General features: G+C 47.5%; 1 protein-coding gene across 1 annotated transcript; it reads left to right on the forward strand.

The window, feature by feature from the left end:
- The first annotated feature begins 7,450 nt into the window (after positions 1-7,450).
- CCDC70 (coiled-coil domain containing 70) lies at positions 7,451-8,203 on the forward strand. Its single transcript, XM_067713347.1, has one exon. It carries the CDS (start codon positions 7,451-7,453, stop codon positions 8,165-8,167), a length of 717 nt encoding a protein of 238 aa, XP_067569448.1. The 3' UTR covers positions 8,168-8,203.
- Positions 8,204-16,716: the final 8,513 nt, after the last annotated feature.

Genomic DNA, 16,716 nt, shown 5'->3' on the forward strand with positions numbered 1-16,716 from the left:
CTTCTGCATTAGAAAAGAAGAACGGGGCTTCCCTGGTGGCCCAGTGGTTAGGAATCCGCCTGCCAATGCAGGGGACATGGATTCGAGCCCTGGTCCAGGAAGATCCCACATGCCGCAGAGCAACGAAGCCCGCGTACCACAACAACTGAGCCTGCGCTCTAGAGCCTACAAGCCACAACTACTGAGCCCACGTGCCACAACTACTGAAGCCCACGCGCCTAGAGCCCGTGCTCCGCAACAAGAGAAGCCACTGCAATGAGAAACCCATCGACACCACTAGAGAAAGCCCACGCGCAGCAACGAAGACCCAACGCAGCCAAAAATAAATAAATAAATATTTTTTTAAAAAAGAAGAATGCTTAAAAAACAATAAATTAGGAATCTTAGAATGACTAAGTAAGGGCACAGGATGGGTTTAGAGCCCCCCTAAATCTTCATCTCCAAAGAACTGTTAACAGTTGACTGGTTTGGGCAGTTCACTGAAAAGCTCCACCCACAAATCTTGTCTTTTTTGACCTAACTTAATGCTTAGTTTACGCAAACAGCCCTAGCCTCAGGGCATTTGTCAAAAAAATGAGTGTAATTGTTTAATATCACAGCTGTCTGAGGCTGTGTTACCAGCTGGGGCTAATAAGAGGCTGACCAATAATTTAAGAATAACTGGGGAGTAAGATGGAAGCTTTTAAAAGTTCTAACATATTTCTGGGAATCTGGAAGGTCACATGCGTGTGAGTGCGCACATGCCCCAAAAAGACCTGAGGAGGCTGTCATTCCTCACTTCAGGCTGACCTTGAGGCCCTGCACAAGTAGGAAGTGAAGGCTCAGGCAGAATTGTAAACTGTCTGCCTGAGCATTGAAGGCATGTCCACACACACACACCACACAGACCCTCAGCAAAGGAAGGGAGACTAATCAGTTCAAGGAGAGCTCTTAGTTCAATCATTAGCTGACCACTAAGCTAATGAAGCAGACTTCAGTGGCCACACACAACAGAAAATACAGACTGTGCAGAATTAGTCCGGGAAAGTCACTGAACAAACAAATAGTGATAATAACAAAACAACAACAAGCCTGAGGAGGGGGAAACCTCATTTCGAGAATTATCACATTATATTGTTTGTAATGTATTATTTAAGATTATATTATTTTAAATGTTCACTTTTAACATAAAGTTATATGACATGCAAAGAAGCAAAAAAGAATGGCTCACAATCGGGGGAGAAGGCAGGCAATAGAAACTATGATTCTGAGTTATTTTCTTTTTGGTTAAAAACTGTCTCTGAGGAACTACAAATGTTGACTTACTAGACCAACTAGCTGTTATAAACACGATCAAAGGACTAAAAGAAACCTTGCTTAAAGAATTAAAGGAAAGAATGAGAATGATGTATGACCAAATAGAGAATATCAATAAAGAGATAGAAATTATTTTTAAAAAAGAGCCAAATAGAAATTCTGGCCTTGAAAATAAAAAAATAGAGGGGCTCACAGCAGATATGAGCTGGCAGAAGAAAAAAATCAGTGAACTTGAAGACAGGTCAATTAAGATTATCCAGTCTAAGCAATAGAAAGGCAAAAGAATGAAGAAAACTGAACAGAGCCTCAGAGACCTGTGGGGCACCATCAAGCTACTAACATAAATATAATAGGAATCCTAGGAGGAGAGGAGAGAATGAAAGAGGAAGAAAGAATATATGAATAAATAAACTTCTCAAATGTGAGGAAAATCTGCATCAAATCTGTACATGTAAGAAGCTCAACGAACTCTAAGTAGTATAAACTCAAAGAGGTCCACATTTAGACACACCATAGTCAAACTGGCAAAAGACAGAGACAAAGAGGGAATCTTGAAAGCAGCAAGAGAAATGATTCATCACATACAACCCAACCCCGCCACACTGCAACATGATTCCCCGGAAGCCTGCTCCTGGACACAGTCCAGGTAGAATGTGAAGTAACGATCATTTGCGAGTCATCAACAGCCTATTGGTGAAGTCAAAGATGGAAGATGAAGTCTTTCCAACCTTTCATGTTCTCCCTCAACCTTTTAGAGTCTCTCATTTGGTTCCCCATCTTGGCCCTCTCCACCCTGTGACTCAGGACTGAGAGGGCTCTTTGCAAACAGTGTTAAGGGAGCCTATGAAAGCGACATCACTAGGGATCTGATGTGACAATGACTGCTGGTCCTCTGAGGGCTACAGGACTTGCCCAGTTGGGAAATATAGCTAAGCAGTAAGTAACTGTTGGCTTTAGATCGGAGAGGATTGGCTGTAAACATAGCTTGATATATAACATTTCCTTTAAAAATAAGTTCCTAGCCTTGAATTATAAGATTGAAGGTTAGGCATGCGTCTTTGACTCATGTTTTTATATCTATATAGACACATGTTTACAGTTTTATATTGTACTTTATATCTAAATAGGCATCAATGTATTTGATATTGTACTTATTTTATCTCTTTCTCAAAGACAATTCAAGCGGAATGATGAAACTTCGGGGATAAATTTTTTCCAGCATTCTAACCCGGAAGACTGCCATTCAGTCAACGGACGTTCACTGAACATCTATTATGTGCCAGACATTGTGCCACATGCTGGACACAGAGCTGGGGGATGAAGTGTTCCTAGCGGGGCAGGACGGGTGTATGCTCAGTCTGAACGTGGTGGGAGAGTTTCAGAAGACGCTGCCTAGGAGAGCGGACTCCTTATCTGAGTCTTGAAGTGTTAGTTAGCTGGACAAAGTGAAGTGGGCTGAGGCCAGACATCCAGTGAGAGAGAATAGCATATAATGGAAGCGGGGAAAACTCGGCACATTTGAGGAATTCCAGGTGGCCAGAGCCTAGGTGTCAGGGGAGATGGCTGAAAGGTAAGGCTAAAATTTGTAGGGGCAAGTCATGATTATCCCAGCATGCCATTCTAAGAAGACTGAAAATGACACAAAATAGTAATTATAGTTATTCTTATTTCCTATTTATTGAGCACTTGCTGTGTGCCAGGCACTGTGCTAGGCACTCAACACACCAATTTATTCCCCACAAGAGCCCTGTGAGGTAGGTTCTGCTTTAAATGCATAAAGTATACTCCATTGGGAAAAGGAGTCCACAAAGAGACTAGAACCAAAAGGGAAGTAGGAGGAGAACAGAATGGCCTGGCCTTATAGACGTCAAGAGGGATAAGGACTAAACAACTAGCGGCGAGTGGTGATCTTGAGAGGTACAGTGTCAGTGGAGTCAGGGGACAGAAGACCGCTGTAGGACAAGGGTGCGGATGCAACACATGAATGGGGATAGTGATCGCCAACTGCTCTTTTAAGAAGACTATTTACTTTTTCCTTTTTTTTTTTTTTTTAACCACAAGGCGCAGCATGTGGGATCTTAGTTCCCGGACCAGGGATTAAACCCGTGCCCCCTGCAGGGGCAGCATGGAGCCCTAACCACTGGACCACCAGGGAAGCCCTTAAGAAGACTAAGGAGGAGAGGGCTAGCCATAGGTAGGGGGAGTCAGAGGATTCTGTTTCGGGTTGGTTGGTTGGTTTTAAAATGAGACAGGCTTGAGCACGTTTTTGTGCTGAGATGTCAGGATGAGCAGAGGGCGAGATGTGGATGGCCCATGAGTGAGGGATCACTGACGAAACAAGGTCACTGTACAGTCAGCAGGAGATAGGGGGAAGGCCTGGCCTTGCCTGGGAGCCCAGAGGAGGACATTAAAGATGGCTGTGGATGCCAAGAGGGTGAGCTGCGAGTTTCAGCTCATGGACCTGTTTTCTCCGCGAGTAGGAACCCAGGTTCTCTGAGAACAAGGGGTGTCCCTGAATACTTGACTTACGATATGAGTCTTTCTATAATACGTTTATTCAACGAGTGCCATAAGCAGATCTCTCCTGCTGCTGCTCAAGTGGGGAGCTCGATTCAGGGGGAAAATTGTGTACCGTGAACCCTGAGTGCTCACTGACTTACAGTCTGTAGTTCTATTCTCAAGGGACTCCGTGGACTGGGCCAGCGACCTTGAATTGAATTCACTCATCTTTGCAGCTGTCTCCTCTTCATAAAGGCAGACACACTCTGTTTCTTTGTGGAGAGCAGCCCTAAAAGGAAAGGCCACTAAAAGCAACGACTGGTGTTAGACCTGCAGAAAGTGTGAAGCCACAAAGGGCCAGAAAATAATGGCTGGGGTAACGTGGATGGGGTGAAATGTAGAACTGGGTGATAGTTGGTATCTGTGGTAAAAAGGAGAGAGGAATTTATTAAACTGTTTCAGCAAGTTGTCTAGTTAGTGCAAACATTGCTTATGGAGTAAGAAATAAAGCTCTAGTGTAATTTGGAAGGTGATCACTTTCGGCACGGGCATATGTCCAGGAAACACGTAGAAGAAAGTCAGAAGCCTGCACAAATGTTTCCTTATTGTGCAGGGGACACACTGGGGACAAACAGGTCTCACACAGGAAAGGGAACTTCTGTAAACCTTATATTTTGTTTGTTGGAAAATATAGTTATTTTCTTTAGTGATAGCGTTCAGTGTTTTTAAATTTGCTTCTTAGCGTGGGTGTCTGTATATTTTCCTTCAGTTGGAGGGTTGTATGAGGAGGGGAGGTTTCATTTGAAATTAGTGACCAAGTTGCTAAATGCTTTTACTATCACTCAGTCCAGTGCTTGATACAAACATCTCTTAGACACACACAAACACACACACACACAGCCACGCACATGCCAGCTATGTGTCCTTCCTTCTCCCCTACTGCCTGTTCCCAAGTCAGAAAGTAGAAAAACAAGGAGGAAACCTGGAAATCGCCTGAAGGGACTCACGGTGCTCTAGGGTGTGGTGCTCAGCGAGGCCCACGGAGTGAGGCCAGACCCTGGCACCTGCTTCCAAAACAGCTCAACATGGAAATCAATGCCCTTGCCTTGTGTACACACCCGTTGTCTCCCCTGCACTCCGACTGCTGTCCCGTGTCCAGTCCTTTTTCTCATCTCTCAACCCATCTTGGTTACCAGAATTTTGGGGATAGTTCTGAGATCTGATACCTCAGATAACGGCAATGTGTGGAGATCCTCCCTCCCTCTCTCTCCTTCTTTCCTTCTCTTCTTTCTTTCTTTCTGCCTTTCCTTTCCTTTCTTTCTTTCCTTCTTTGTCCCTCCCTCCCCCTCCCTCCCCCCTCCCCCTCCCTCTCCCCCTCCCTCCTCCCTCCCCCTCCCCCCTCCCTCCCCCTCCCTCCCCCCTCCCCCTCCCTCCCTCCCCCCTCCCCCTCCCCCTCCCTCCCTCCCCCCTCCCCCTCCCTCCCTCCCCCTCCCCCTCCCTCCCTCCCCCTCCTCCCTCCCTCCCTCCCTTCCTTCCCCCTCGCTTCATTTACTGTGCTATGCGATGCATTTACTGGAGCAACAGAACATTTGTATACAGCTTAGCACTTCTTATATAACATACAGGCACCTACCACCAAGTAAAGAAGAGGGACACTACTGGCCCCTCAGAAGCCCCTCTCATGTCCTCACCCAATCACAACCCTCAGGATCCTACCTCCCCACTCCCTCCCTCACACACAAGTAATTACTTTTTAAAAAAATTTTTATTTTATATTGGAGTATATTTGACTCACAATGTTGTGGTAGTTTCAGGTGTACAGCAAAGTGATTCAGTTATGCATACACATATATCTATTCTTTTTCAGATTCTTTTCCCATATAGATTATTACAGAGTACTGAGTAGAGTTCCCTGTGCTATATAGTATCAATAGGTCCTTGTTAGTTATCTGTTTTATATACAGTAGTGTATATATGTTAATCTCAACTTCCTAAGTAATTATTATCTTGACTTAATGGGACTTACTTCCTTGCTTGTCTTTTCGTGTTGTCACTTAAGTATATTTCCTTAAACAACAGAGTTTAATTTTGCTTGTTTTGGAACTTTTTCTTTCAAAGTCTTTGATCCTGATTCTTTCTTTCAATATTACAAAGTTCATCCACACTGTTGCACGTAGCTATGCTCTCCATTGCATGAACAGACCGCCACACTTGAACTCCATTCTATTGTGACAGTCATTGGATTGCTTGCAGTGTTGAGCTCTTGTGAACATAGCTGCTTGAACATTCCTGTACACGTAACCTGGACACAATTTAGAAGTTCCCTCAGGGCATGTATCTGGGAGTGGAGCAGCTGAGTCATAATGTGTCCTCATTATTGTTCAATATTACTGGCTACCATGTGAGAATTCCTCTTTCCCACATCCTAGCCAACATTCAGTGTCATCTTTCACCTTTTGGTTTTAAACTTCTGTTCCCAAAATAGATTCTTCTACTAAACTCGACTCCTCCAGGTCTGTGGGTCTCACCTTCTGTTTCCCACATGGCTTATAACAGAAGATATGCACACGTGTGGCCCCCTGCTGTGAGCACACCCAATAGGAAGGTTATGAACAATTCCCAAGTGAGAAAGCCAAAACCTCAGATGTATTCTGGTTGACGTAACACAAATAAATCACTTGGGGCTGTGGCACTTGATTATTTAAAAGCAAAACAAAACTGTGACTCACCTCTAAAGTGATCATGTCACACGTGTGTGTCCTGACACTCTGTTTGAGAACCATTGTCCTTGTTGTTTGATATTCTATTATTTCAGTAGCCTTGAGCTTGAACGTACTGACTACCTCTTCAGTGCAAAACCATGACCAGCCAGCATCTTTCTCTACCACAGCTTGTCCCTCACAAATGCCACCAAGGGGACAAAGAGAACAATGGTTAAAGTGTCCCAATAATGAACCCTCTTACACTGTTGGTAGAAATGTAAATTGATACAGCCACTATGGAGACCAGTATGGAGGTTCCTTAAAAAACTAAAGAAAGAGCTACTGTATGACCCAGCAATCCCACTCCTGGGCATATATCCAGAGAAAACCATGGTGCAAAAGGACACATGCACCCCAATGTTCACTGCAGCTCTGTTCACAATAGCCAGGACATGGAAGCAGCCTAAGTGTCCATCGACAGAGGAATGGATAAAGAGGATGTGGCACATATATACAATGGAATGTTACCCAGCCATAAACAAAGAATGAAATGTTGCCATTTGCAGCAACATGGATGGACCTAGAGATGATCATTCTAAGTGAAGTAAGTCAGACAGAGAAAGAGAAATATCATATGATATTGCTCACATGTGGAATCTTTACAAAATGATACAAATTAACTTATTTACAAAACAGAAACCGACTCACAGACTTAGAGAACGAACTTATGGTTACCAGGGGAGAAGGGTGAGGGGAAGGGTTAGATTGGGAGTTTGGGATTGACATGTACACACTGCTATACGTAAAATACGTAACCAACAAGGACCTACTGTATAGCACAAGGAACTAAACTCAGTACTCTATAGTAACCTAAATGGGAAAAGAATTTGAAAAAGAATAGATACATGCATATGTAAAAAAAAAATTGTAAGATTAAAAAGTCATTCCCAGTAATGGCACAGACTCCAGGGCTTCCGCTCTGGGATGTGATACTCAAGGGACATGTTCTCTCTGGTGCCCCCACAGGGTTGGACCAGCTGACCTGGACTTGGCCAGCAGACCTGTCCTCCATCGCAGTCACCCCAGCATCCTGGCTGACCAAGACCATGTTTCCCTTCAAGGTGAGCAAGTGGGTGGAGCCTGCCTGCTTCCACTCACTGGTGGTCTCCTCACCCAGCATTCGCCAGAAGAAACTAATCCACAAGCTGCAGGAAGAAAAGGTGTTTCGGGAAGAGATAAGACACTTCCGTGAGAAGATAGAAGGCTTCAGGGAAGAGATGCGGAATTTCCGTGGCAAGATCTGCGCTTTCAGGGGCCAGATCTTGGGCATTTGGGAAGAGGAGAGACCTTTCTGGGAAGAGGAGAAAACCTTCTGGAAAGAGGAAAAAGCCTTCTGGGAAATGGAAAAATCTTTCTGGGAAGAAGAGAAAGCCTTTTGGAAAAAGTACCGAATCTTCTGGAAGGAAGATAAGGCCTTCTGGAAGGAGGACAATGCCTTGTGGGAAAGAGACAGGAACCTCCTTCAGGAGGACAAGGCCCTGTGGGGGGTAGAAAAGGCCCTGTGGGAGGAGGAAAGCGCCCTTCTGGAGGAGGAGAAGGCCCTCTGGTGGAAGGGGGTGCTCAGGCTGTGGAGAAGCAGAGGCTGGCAGGGGGGCATTGCAACGTCATGAGCACAGGAGACGAAGGGCTGGGGGGTCCACACTGCTGGATTGGGACTCGAGTCCGGGGTGACCCCATGTGCTGAAGAAAATATGCTCTTATTTGTCTCCTGGCTTCAAAAGATCTAATAAAGTTCTGAGGAGAGGTCTGGAAAACCAACTTCTGTAAGGAGCCCAGCTGCATTTTTTCAGGTTTTGTGATTCTCAGAGGTCGTACTCCCGTCCTCCAGGCTGCACTGCTGCCCACAGAGCTTGGTTCCGTGAGCAGCTCCCCGTGAGCGCGGCATGTGTGGGTGGGTGTAAGTGGAGACCCTGGACTCTCCTGAAAAGAGTCAGAACGGGGATGGGGGTGAGGGCAATGCCAGCAAGAGACATGTAGGGACCGGGGGCGGAAATATCTCTGCCTCTGCGGAGCTGTGGGGCAGTCATCTCTCCTCCACTCTGGGCAGTCTTGGAGGCTGGGAGCGGGCTGACAGCTTCCCAGAAAAGGCTGCAGCGCTGTTAACAATTCATCTGTGGGTTCCTCACCTGGCAGGCCATTTAGAACACAGAGGCAGCATTCCCCCCAACTCACTCACTCACGGATCCAGGTTTCCACCAAACTTCTCAACTGCCCATTCTCCGTAGCGTGAGAAAGGGGCGTGCCATTAGGCTAAGGCTCTAGAGCTCCGCCCACAAGAGCACTGCCCTTCCCTGATGGAGTCTGTGGACCAGGCAGGGCCATCTGGGAGGTGTCAGGGAGACCTCCCTGCCCCAATACTCCCATTCACGCAGGTCTCACATACCTGTATTTCTGCATTATCAATTCCCTCCTTCGTGTTTCCCTCATTCCATTCACTTAAAATTAAAATGCCCCAGGTAGTACATTAAATGAATGTACACTAATGTGGTCAGCAATTTACATGCCTAACTTCTCCTCTGGGCTTAGACCATCCATATGGGCATTGGTATGGAAGGGACCAGAATGTGGGCAGAAAGAAAAGTAAAGGCCAACATCGCCTGCTTCCCCTTTTCTTGGGCCTGGCCCTCACTGTCATTCACGTAGCAGCTTACCTTGCCTTTGTGCATCCCTTACTATTGGATAAGCACGTTCACATCTGCCAGCTCATGTAAGCTTCACCACAACTCTGTGGGTTGACAGGGAAGGTACATAAACCCATTGTACAGGTGAGGAAACAGAGACCTGGAAAAGCAGAGGGACTGCACATGGCCAGGCAAGTAGCAAATGGAAGGTCCAGGACTAGAGCTCACATCGTCTGCCCGTTGGTCCCACTCCTTTTCTAACACAGCCGGGTCCTGGGATGTGGCTTTAGAGTAGCTCAACCAATGACGGCATCAGGGCTGGAGGAGCCTAAAGCGCTTGGGGATTTCACTGTGGTTTGGGATGGTGGTCGACAAACAGGGAAAGGAGGGGACAGGGTCCGCCTCGGTGTGCTGAGCAGACGTCCGGGTGCAGGAGAGTGGGCCAAGTCCAAGAGCCGTCTCCATGGCTCCGTGTCACTCTGAGAAAGCTGGTGTTCCGTGCAAGGTCTCTGACCCTCAGGAGTCACGGCCAGAGCTCTGGGAGCCGCTTTCCCCTTTGCCACAAACCGAGTTTTGCATCCTCAGCTCCCAGCAGGTCCCTGGGCAAAGACGTCAGAAGCGGAGGGAGTAAGATGCTGGTGTAGAGAATCAGATTTCAAGGGGAGACAGCTAGGGGCCCTCATGCAAGGAGACCTGTCCAGTAGCTGGTGTGCAGGATGGTGGGAACCCCAGTGCAGCAAGAGCTGCAGATTCAGCAAGTCCAGTGGTTCTGCCCCAAACAAAAGCAAACAGATTGTTGACCTTAAGCCCAGGTGGAGGCAGGAACTGGGAATGTGCATTTCCCTCCCCCAACAGCCTCCCGCAGAAACCACTGGGAGAGACAGCTGGCATTTGAAGGACTGGAGGACGACAGGTGGGCCCCTCTGTGAGTCCACCCTTCTTCCAGCCAACTGATATACACGTCCACTGTTCCAGCTCTGTCCTCTTAGGTCTCAGTGGTGAACACACCAGTGCATCCCAGCGTGACGTGCCTAGCTCATCTTTGGGACTTGTGACATAGTTTTAACATCTAATTCAGAACCAGAAGAACAAAGGGTCATGTATAACTGATTACTGCTAATAGTCATGCAAGTAGCATGAACTGATGAAACGGACTTAGCTTATGGTCCGACAGGGATGGCCAGGAGCCAGTGTTACCTCCATCATTTACCAGAATATGACTGTATGAGTTTCCTAGGGCTGCCCTCACAAATTACCACAAACAACCAAAATGTATTCGCTCATAGCTGCGGATCACGCTGTTGGCGGTGCTGGGTCTCTCCGGGGTCTCTGAGGGAGAACCCATCCCATGCTACTGTCCCAGCTTCCACTGGCTACCTGCAGTTGCCGGCGACTTGGAGGTCGGCTACCACTAGGGTGGTGGGGACACGGTGCTCCTTGACTCTGTTTCTCTGGAGAACCCTGACTGATAGAGCACTACCCGGGGGGCCCCAGGACAGCCGACCTCTAGAGCCTTGCTGTCGGTCACCATGTGACACCCACCACAATCAAACCTCTGGAACAACTTCATGTCTCACTTTTATCCAGAAGTAGAGGGCCAAGGAGGGAAGGACTGACCAATCCTTTAACAACAGGTGGTCTACCGGGAAGCCCTATTTCCTCATTAGCAAACCCAGGGCTCTCTACTCTGATGCCACTGGCTGTCTGGCCAGCTCCTCACTCTTTGAATTTCTCAGGCATGACTCAGACCACCATGCTACCCAAACTTTAGGTGCCATATTTTAAGCCTCTCAGTGATCTCCTTAAAGCCCTCCTCTGTCTTGACTTGGAGTAAGATGTAGCCCAGAAGAAGCAGGGATGAAAAGAGAAGAGGAAGGGATTTCCAGTTAAAGATCACATACAGATGCATTCACCAGCTTCTACTCCCTCCCCAAATCCCAGTAAAACATGGTAAAGAGATTGTTAAAAAGACGGAAATCCACAAGAACAAAGAATAGGAGAGAAGCCGGTTGCAACCAACATTTTGAAAGCAGAAAAGCAGATGGATGAATGGAGCTGACTTAGCAGAAACACAGCTGAATTTTCAACTGGCAGCGGGGGGTGGGGGAAAGACAAGGACCAGCCCAATTTACACTGCAGAGCCACCTTCCTCCAGAAAGACATAGGAGTTAGCAGGTCAAATACTTCCTGAGGCATAGGTAAAGGTGGAGCTGATGACGGAAAGACCAGATGAAAGTCTTTTTAAGAAGCAAACTCCTAGGTCCTCTCCCCAACTCAGTAGAGCCGGAGGCTGTTGCTCCTCCGTTATGTAGGAGGTTGGAGATTTACTCTTTGAAGAGGACAAAACTCAGGGTCCTAGAACTAGAGATATCAGGTCTAGCTGAAGATGGTGATACCTTGCTAAAAATGGCTGAAGAGTGAAGATGTACCTGAAAAGTGCTGAGACACCCCACCCATCCCTAGTGGTCGCCAACCTCTAAGGTGGCTCCCAGTGGATCTGCCCTCCTGGTATGCATGCCCTGGGGCAGTCGCCTCCCACACTGAAAAGGGCTGATCTGTGTAACCAATGGGGTATTGTGGACAATGACGGAGTATGACTGCTGAGACGAGGTCATAAAAGACATTACAGCTCTGCCTTGCTCTCTCTTAAATCACTCACTCTAGGTAAGGCTGCTGTCATGTCATGAGGACACATGGGGAGGAAATGAGGCCTCCTGCAGACAACCAGCAGCTTGCCAGGAATGTAAGTGAGGCACTTTGGAAGCAGAACCTCTGGACCCAGGTAGATGACTTTGGACCCAGCCCATATCTCACTATGACCTCATGAGAGACCTGGGCCAGAACCATTCAGTTAAGCTGTCCTGGAATTTCTAACCCACAGAAAGTTTGAGATGATAAACGTTTTGTACCCAAGGTTTTAGAGTAGTCTGTTATGCAGTAATAGATTAATCTCTCTCTCTCTCTCTCTCTCTCTCTCTCTCTCTCTCTCTCTCTCACACACACACACACACACACACACACACACACCATTTTTTCTCCACTCAGTTCCCAAAATGCTGGCAGCCAAGCCAGCATTCTGGGAGGGAGACGCAAGAGGGAGGAGATATGGGGATATATGTATACGTATAACTGATTCACTTTGTTGTACAGCAGAAACTAACACAACATTGTAACGCAATTATATTCCAATAAAGATGTGAAAAAAAAAGATGAAATTGGTGGAATACTTAAAGTGACTGAACGGATTGAGAGGATATTAACACTGCTGGGGGAGAGTCTGAGGGTAAATAACTAACTGTTGAGTAGGGAGAAAACTGAGCAACTGGAAGAAAGCAACAGTTGTACAGTAACGTGAAACAAAGACGTGTGCAGAAAAGGGAAAACAGCAGTAGAATGCTGCTCGCTCGGCCGTGAAGAGCATTCACATAGTTAGGTAAATGTAAATACTGACTGTGATCTATCCAAAATTACAATACACAATATTAGAATAAGAGGGGGGATGGGAACCTGCCTTTTTTTCTTATCGTGAGAAGTCAGTATGTAATGCCTAAAATTAAAATGCAAAAAGCAGGTGACACAAGCATATTATTTAGAGCAGTGTTTCTCGCACTTTTGCCTACATCAGCCCCATCCTTTCTCCAGCCACCCAGAATGTCTCTCCTTCCCTGAACTTGACCTCCTTAGTGAATCTGAGCTCTTGCACCTGTCACACCTGTAATCAGAAGGGTTCTCCTTCCCTCATCCTTCACCTTTGCTGATAAGCTCACACTCATCCGTTAAGGATCATATCACTCGCCCTAGGTTGCCTTCCCTGACGCTGGGTGGGGATCCTTCTGTGGTCCTTCTCGCACCTGTACCTGCCCTGGTCACTCTGGGCTGTCCCCTCTGGTGTATTTGCCTGAATCCTCCAGAAGACTGTGAAGGTTAAGAGGGCACAGATAATGAATGTTTGAAGGCTTTGTGGCTGCCCTGGGATCCTGGATCCCAGGATCCCAGCACCTTTGGAATACCCTTCTTATGTCTGGGGAATTTCTCACCTTATAAGGGAAGGTCAGAAATTTATTTCCCAGCCTCCCTTGCAATCATGGCTCACACATGCGACCCAGGCTCCACCAATCACTCTCATCCATGCCGGACTTCAGTGAAGAAAAAGATGCCAGGCAGAAGTCATCATGTGACAGAGGCAGGAAACGAGTTCTTAGAGCCAGCAGAGCTGAGGCCCCGGCAGAAGGGTCCCTGTCTGGCACAGCGGCGTGAGCCTCAAAGCCCAAAGTCCAACTGCAGGGATGATAGGAGCTCATCTGGGGTGATTCAGAACAGTGTTCTGGGCAACGTGCCTAGCTGCGTAGCCACCAGCCCCAGTTCTCTGACTATTGGGGAGATTCTGTAAGCAACCTATTATCTTTCAATAAATACTTTGATAAACTAGCTAGAGTGTGTTGTTTTGTTTTTTAACTAAGTACCAGGACAAGATGGAGAGTAACTGTCCCACTTTAGGCTTTATTCTCAGTGCTTAGCAAACCTTGGGCACTTAGTACTCAATACATATTTAATGATATAGATGAATGAATGAATGAATGAATGAGGGGAGAACACGTCCCCTGAAGTCAGTGGCCCTGACCCCTGACTTCCCAGAGGGGAGGAATGTGGATGGCTGTAGGTGTTTCCAGCCCTGCCCCTTCTCAGCTTGGAAACACATATCCAGGTTCCCACTCAGGCCATGCAACCCCAGACCCCAAGAGGTGAATAAGAGATACTCCGTTGTTCTACAGAGGATACGACACTGAAGATGTATGACAATCTCTTTCACCCCAGAGAAGGGGAAATCATATGGGTGATTTCTCTCCCTCCAGCAGGTGGGTGCAAGCACACATCATCACTTCTTTTCTTTTTTTGCCCATTGTGAGCCCCTCCAGCTGGAAAGACTGGTTTTGCTCATGCTTTGGGACTGTGCTGTCTGTGCATGCCTCCCTCCTCCTCCACACTTGAAATGAGCCTTGGCTAACATAAAACAATGCTTAGCAACAGCCTGACTGGGGCTCAATTGCTAGGGGGTCACTGCACACGGAGCTGCACTTTTTGCAGAACTCAGAGCTGGTTGCTTAGCAACAAAATGCGATGCTGGTTTAACTAGTTCTAGATCTACATTTTCCTAATCAATGCATGCAAAAGACACAGCTGAGCCCTGAGAAGAGCGAACGCTTGCTGATGTTGGTTGAGAGCTCACTCGGCTTTAGGCACTGATCTAAGCGCTGCCCACTGCATGCATTACATCTCAGTCAATCCTCACCACAACCTGGTGAGGTAGCACCAGTATTAGCTTCAATTACAAATGAGGAAATTGAGCACAGGGAGTCCAGGGTGACACAATCAATAAGAGGTAGAATGGGGATTTGAACCCAGGTCGTCTCTGCTCCAGAACCCAAGCTTTTGTCAACTAAATTCAAATGGCCCCATTCGGTGGGCACTCCCAGAAGCCTTTCCCTTAAAACAGCTAAGGCAGAAAGCTCTTCCAACGGACCAGATGGGCATTCTTCAGCCACGTAAAAAGTTAAGCAGATCTTGGGGACTTCCCCGGTGGCGCAGTGGTTAAGAATCCACCTGCCAATGGAGGGGACACGGGTTCGGGCCCTGGTCTGGGAAGATCCCACATGCTGCAGAGCATGCGCCACATGCTCTGGGCTGTCCCGTGCGCCACAACTACTGAGCCTGCGCTCTAGAGCCCGTGAGCCACAACTACTGAGCCCACGCACCACAACTACTGAAGCCAGTGCGCCTAGACCCCATGCTCCGCAACAAGAGAAGCCATCGCAATGAGACACCCGTGCACCGCAACGAAGAGTAGCCCCCACTCGCTGCAACTAGAAAAAGCCCGCGCGCAGCAACGAAGACCCAATGCAGCCAAAAATAAATACATAAAATAAATAAATTTTAAAAACAGAGTTAAGCTGATCTTAACATATTCCTTATATCTTAAGAACTCTCATCAATGAATGACCTGGTTTGTTTTGTTTTTGTTTTTTTGTGGTACGCGGGCCTCTCACTGTTGTGGCCTCTCCCCCTGCGGAGCACAGGCTCCGGATGCACAGGCTCAGCGGCCATGGCTCACGGGCCCAGCCGCTCCGCGGCATGTGGGATCTTCCCGGACCGGGGCACGAACCCGGGTCCCCCTGCAGTGGCAGGCGGACTCTCAACCACTGCGCCACCAGGGAAGCCCAATGACCTGGTTTTGATGGCAAGCCCCCTCTACCCCCTGCCACACACGCGCATGCACACACACACACACACGAAGCATCACCACGAAGATATTCTAATGACAGTTCCCTTGACTCTCCACCACCTGCCCCTCTCCAAACGCAGTAGAGTGTCAACCAAATTCTGACATGGCCCAGGGGACATTTCTTGGCCCGAGTGTCCCTGGGGGATTTGACCTGGTTCAGGGTGATGGGAGGCTGTGGCTCCATGGGGGGGGGGGTCTAGCTGGAGAGAGAGAATTGGGAGGAAAGAACCTCCTTGCAGGAGTCGCTGACCTGGGGTAACCACAGGCCTCTCCAATGCCCACGAACAGTCCCCGGTGAGACTCGGCTGGCACCCAGGACACCCCTCACTGAAGGCCCCAGGGAACGAGCCCCGTCTCTTCCTCCTCAGACCCCAACTCCAAAACCAAAGGCTTTTACCTTCAGCCCTGTCCTTCCTCCACCTTGGGTGTTTAGCCCAAGGCAATTCTGTTCTAGCTGCTTTTCAGGTCTGCCTTTGGTCACCTGGGTTGCTGCTTCCTAGCCCAGAACTCTTCTTCTAAGTTGGGGCTTCTCTACTTCTTTTTCATCCTCATCCCCGGACCCTCCTCCAGTTTGTTCTTTGCAACTCTCCTGGCTGGGGTGGGGACGCCCTCCGGGAAACAAGGGAGCGGGAGGGCGACCAAACCACTTGTCAGAGCATTGTTCTATTGGCTTCTGGAACATCTCCCACATCCTCCCTAGACTCTACCATGACCTCTTCCCTTTTGAAATTCCCTGTTGGGTCTTCCCTTAAAGTGTGGTCATCAGACCGCTGTTGGCCCCTTAGGTTTGGGAACCAGGGAGTCATGAAATCATTTCATTAACATACGTGTCACCAGTTTGAAACTAAGTTTAAGTGTGAGGACCAGAAATCCTGTCGGGTTCTTCATAATCATTACATATGTAGCAACTTACACAGGCTACAAAGATTACCCTGTTCATGTCTTGGGTAACACTCAGTTAACTTCACTTCATATCATTTGCATACTTTCATTATTTACTGTTAAATTTGCATGTTTGATTTTATTACTGTGTTGTCTTATATCTTCATTTCTAAAATTGAGTCACTGGCTCCAAAGTGGCTCACTAAATGGAATGTGATGGAATGGAGGTGATGTTTAGGGAGTAACGGGTGGTGAGAAAGTGGGTAATGAAGGGTCTGGAAAAAATCAACGTTAAGTGTCTAAGTTTGTTATTAGGTATTGGAAAGCCATTAAAGGTTTTTGTCTGTTTGCTGGCACGTTTTTGTATGTGAAAATT

The sequence above is a fragment of the Pseudorca crassidens genome, chromosome 18 (genome assembly GCF_039906515.1).
Source record: "Pseudorca crassidens isolate mPseCra1 chromosome 18, mPseCra1.hap1, whole genome shotgun sequence".
NCBI lineage: Eukaryota > Metazoa > Chordata > Mammalia > Artiodactyla > Delphinidae > Pseudorca > Pseudorca crassidens.

Bases quoted from the DNA above. Each gene is read 5' to 3' on its own strand.
- CCDC70 (XM_067713347.1), top strand. From the start codon at position 7,451: ATGGCACAGACTCCAGGGCTTCCGCTCTGGGATGTGATACTCAAGGGA.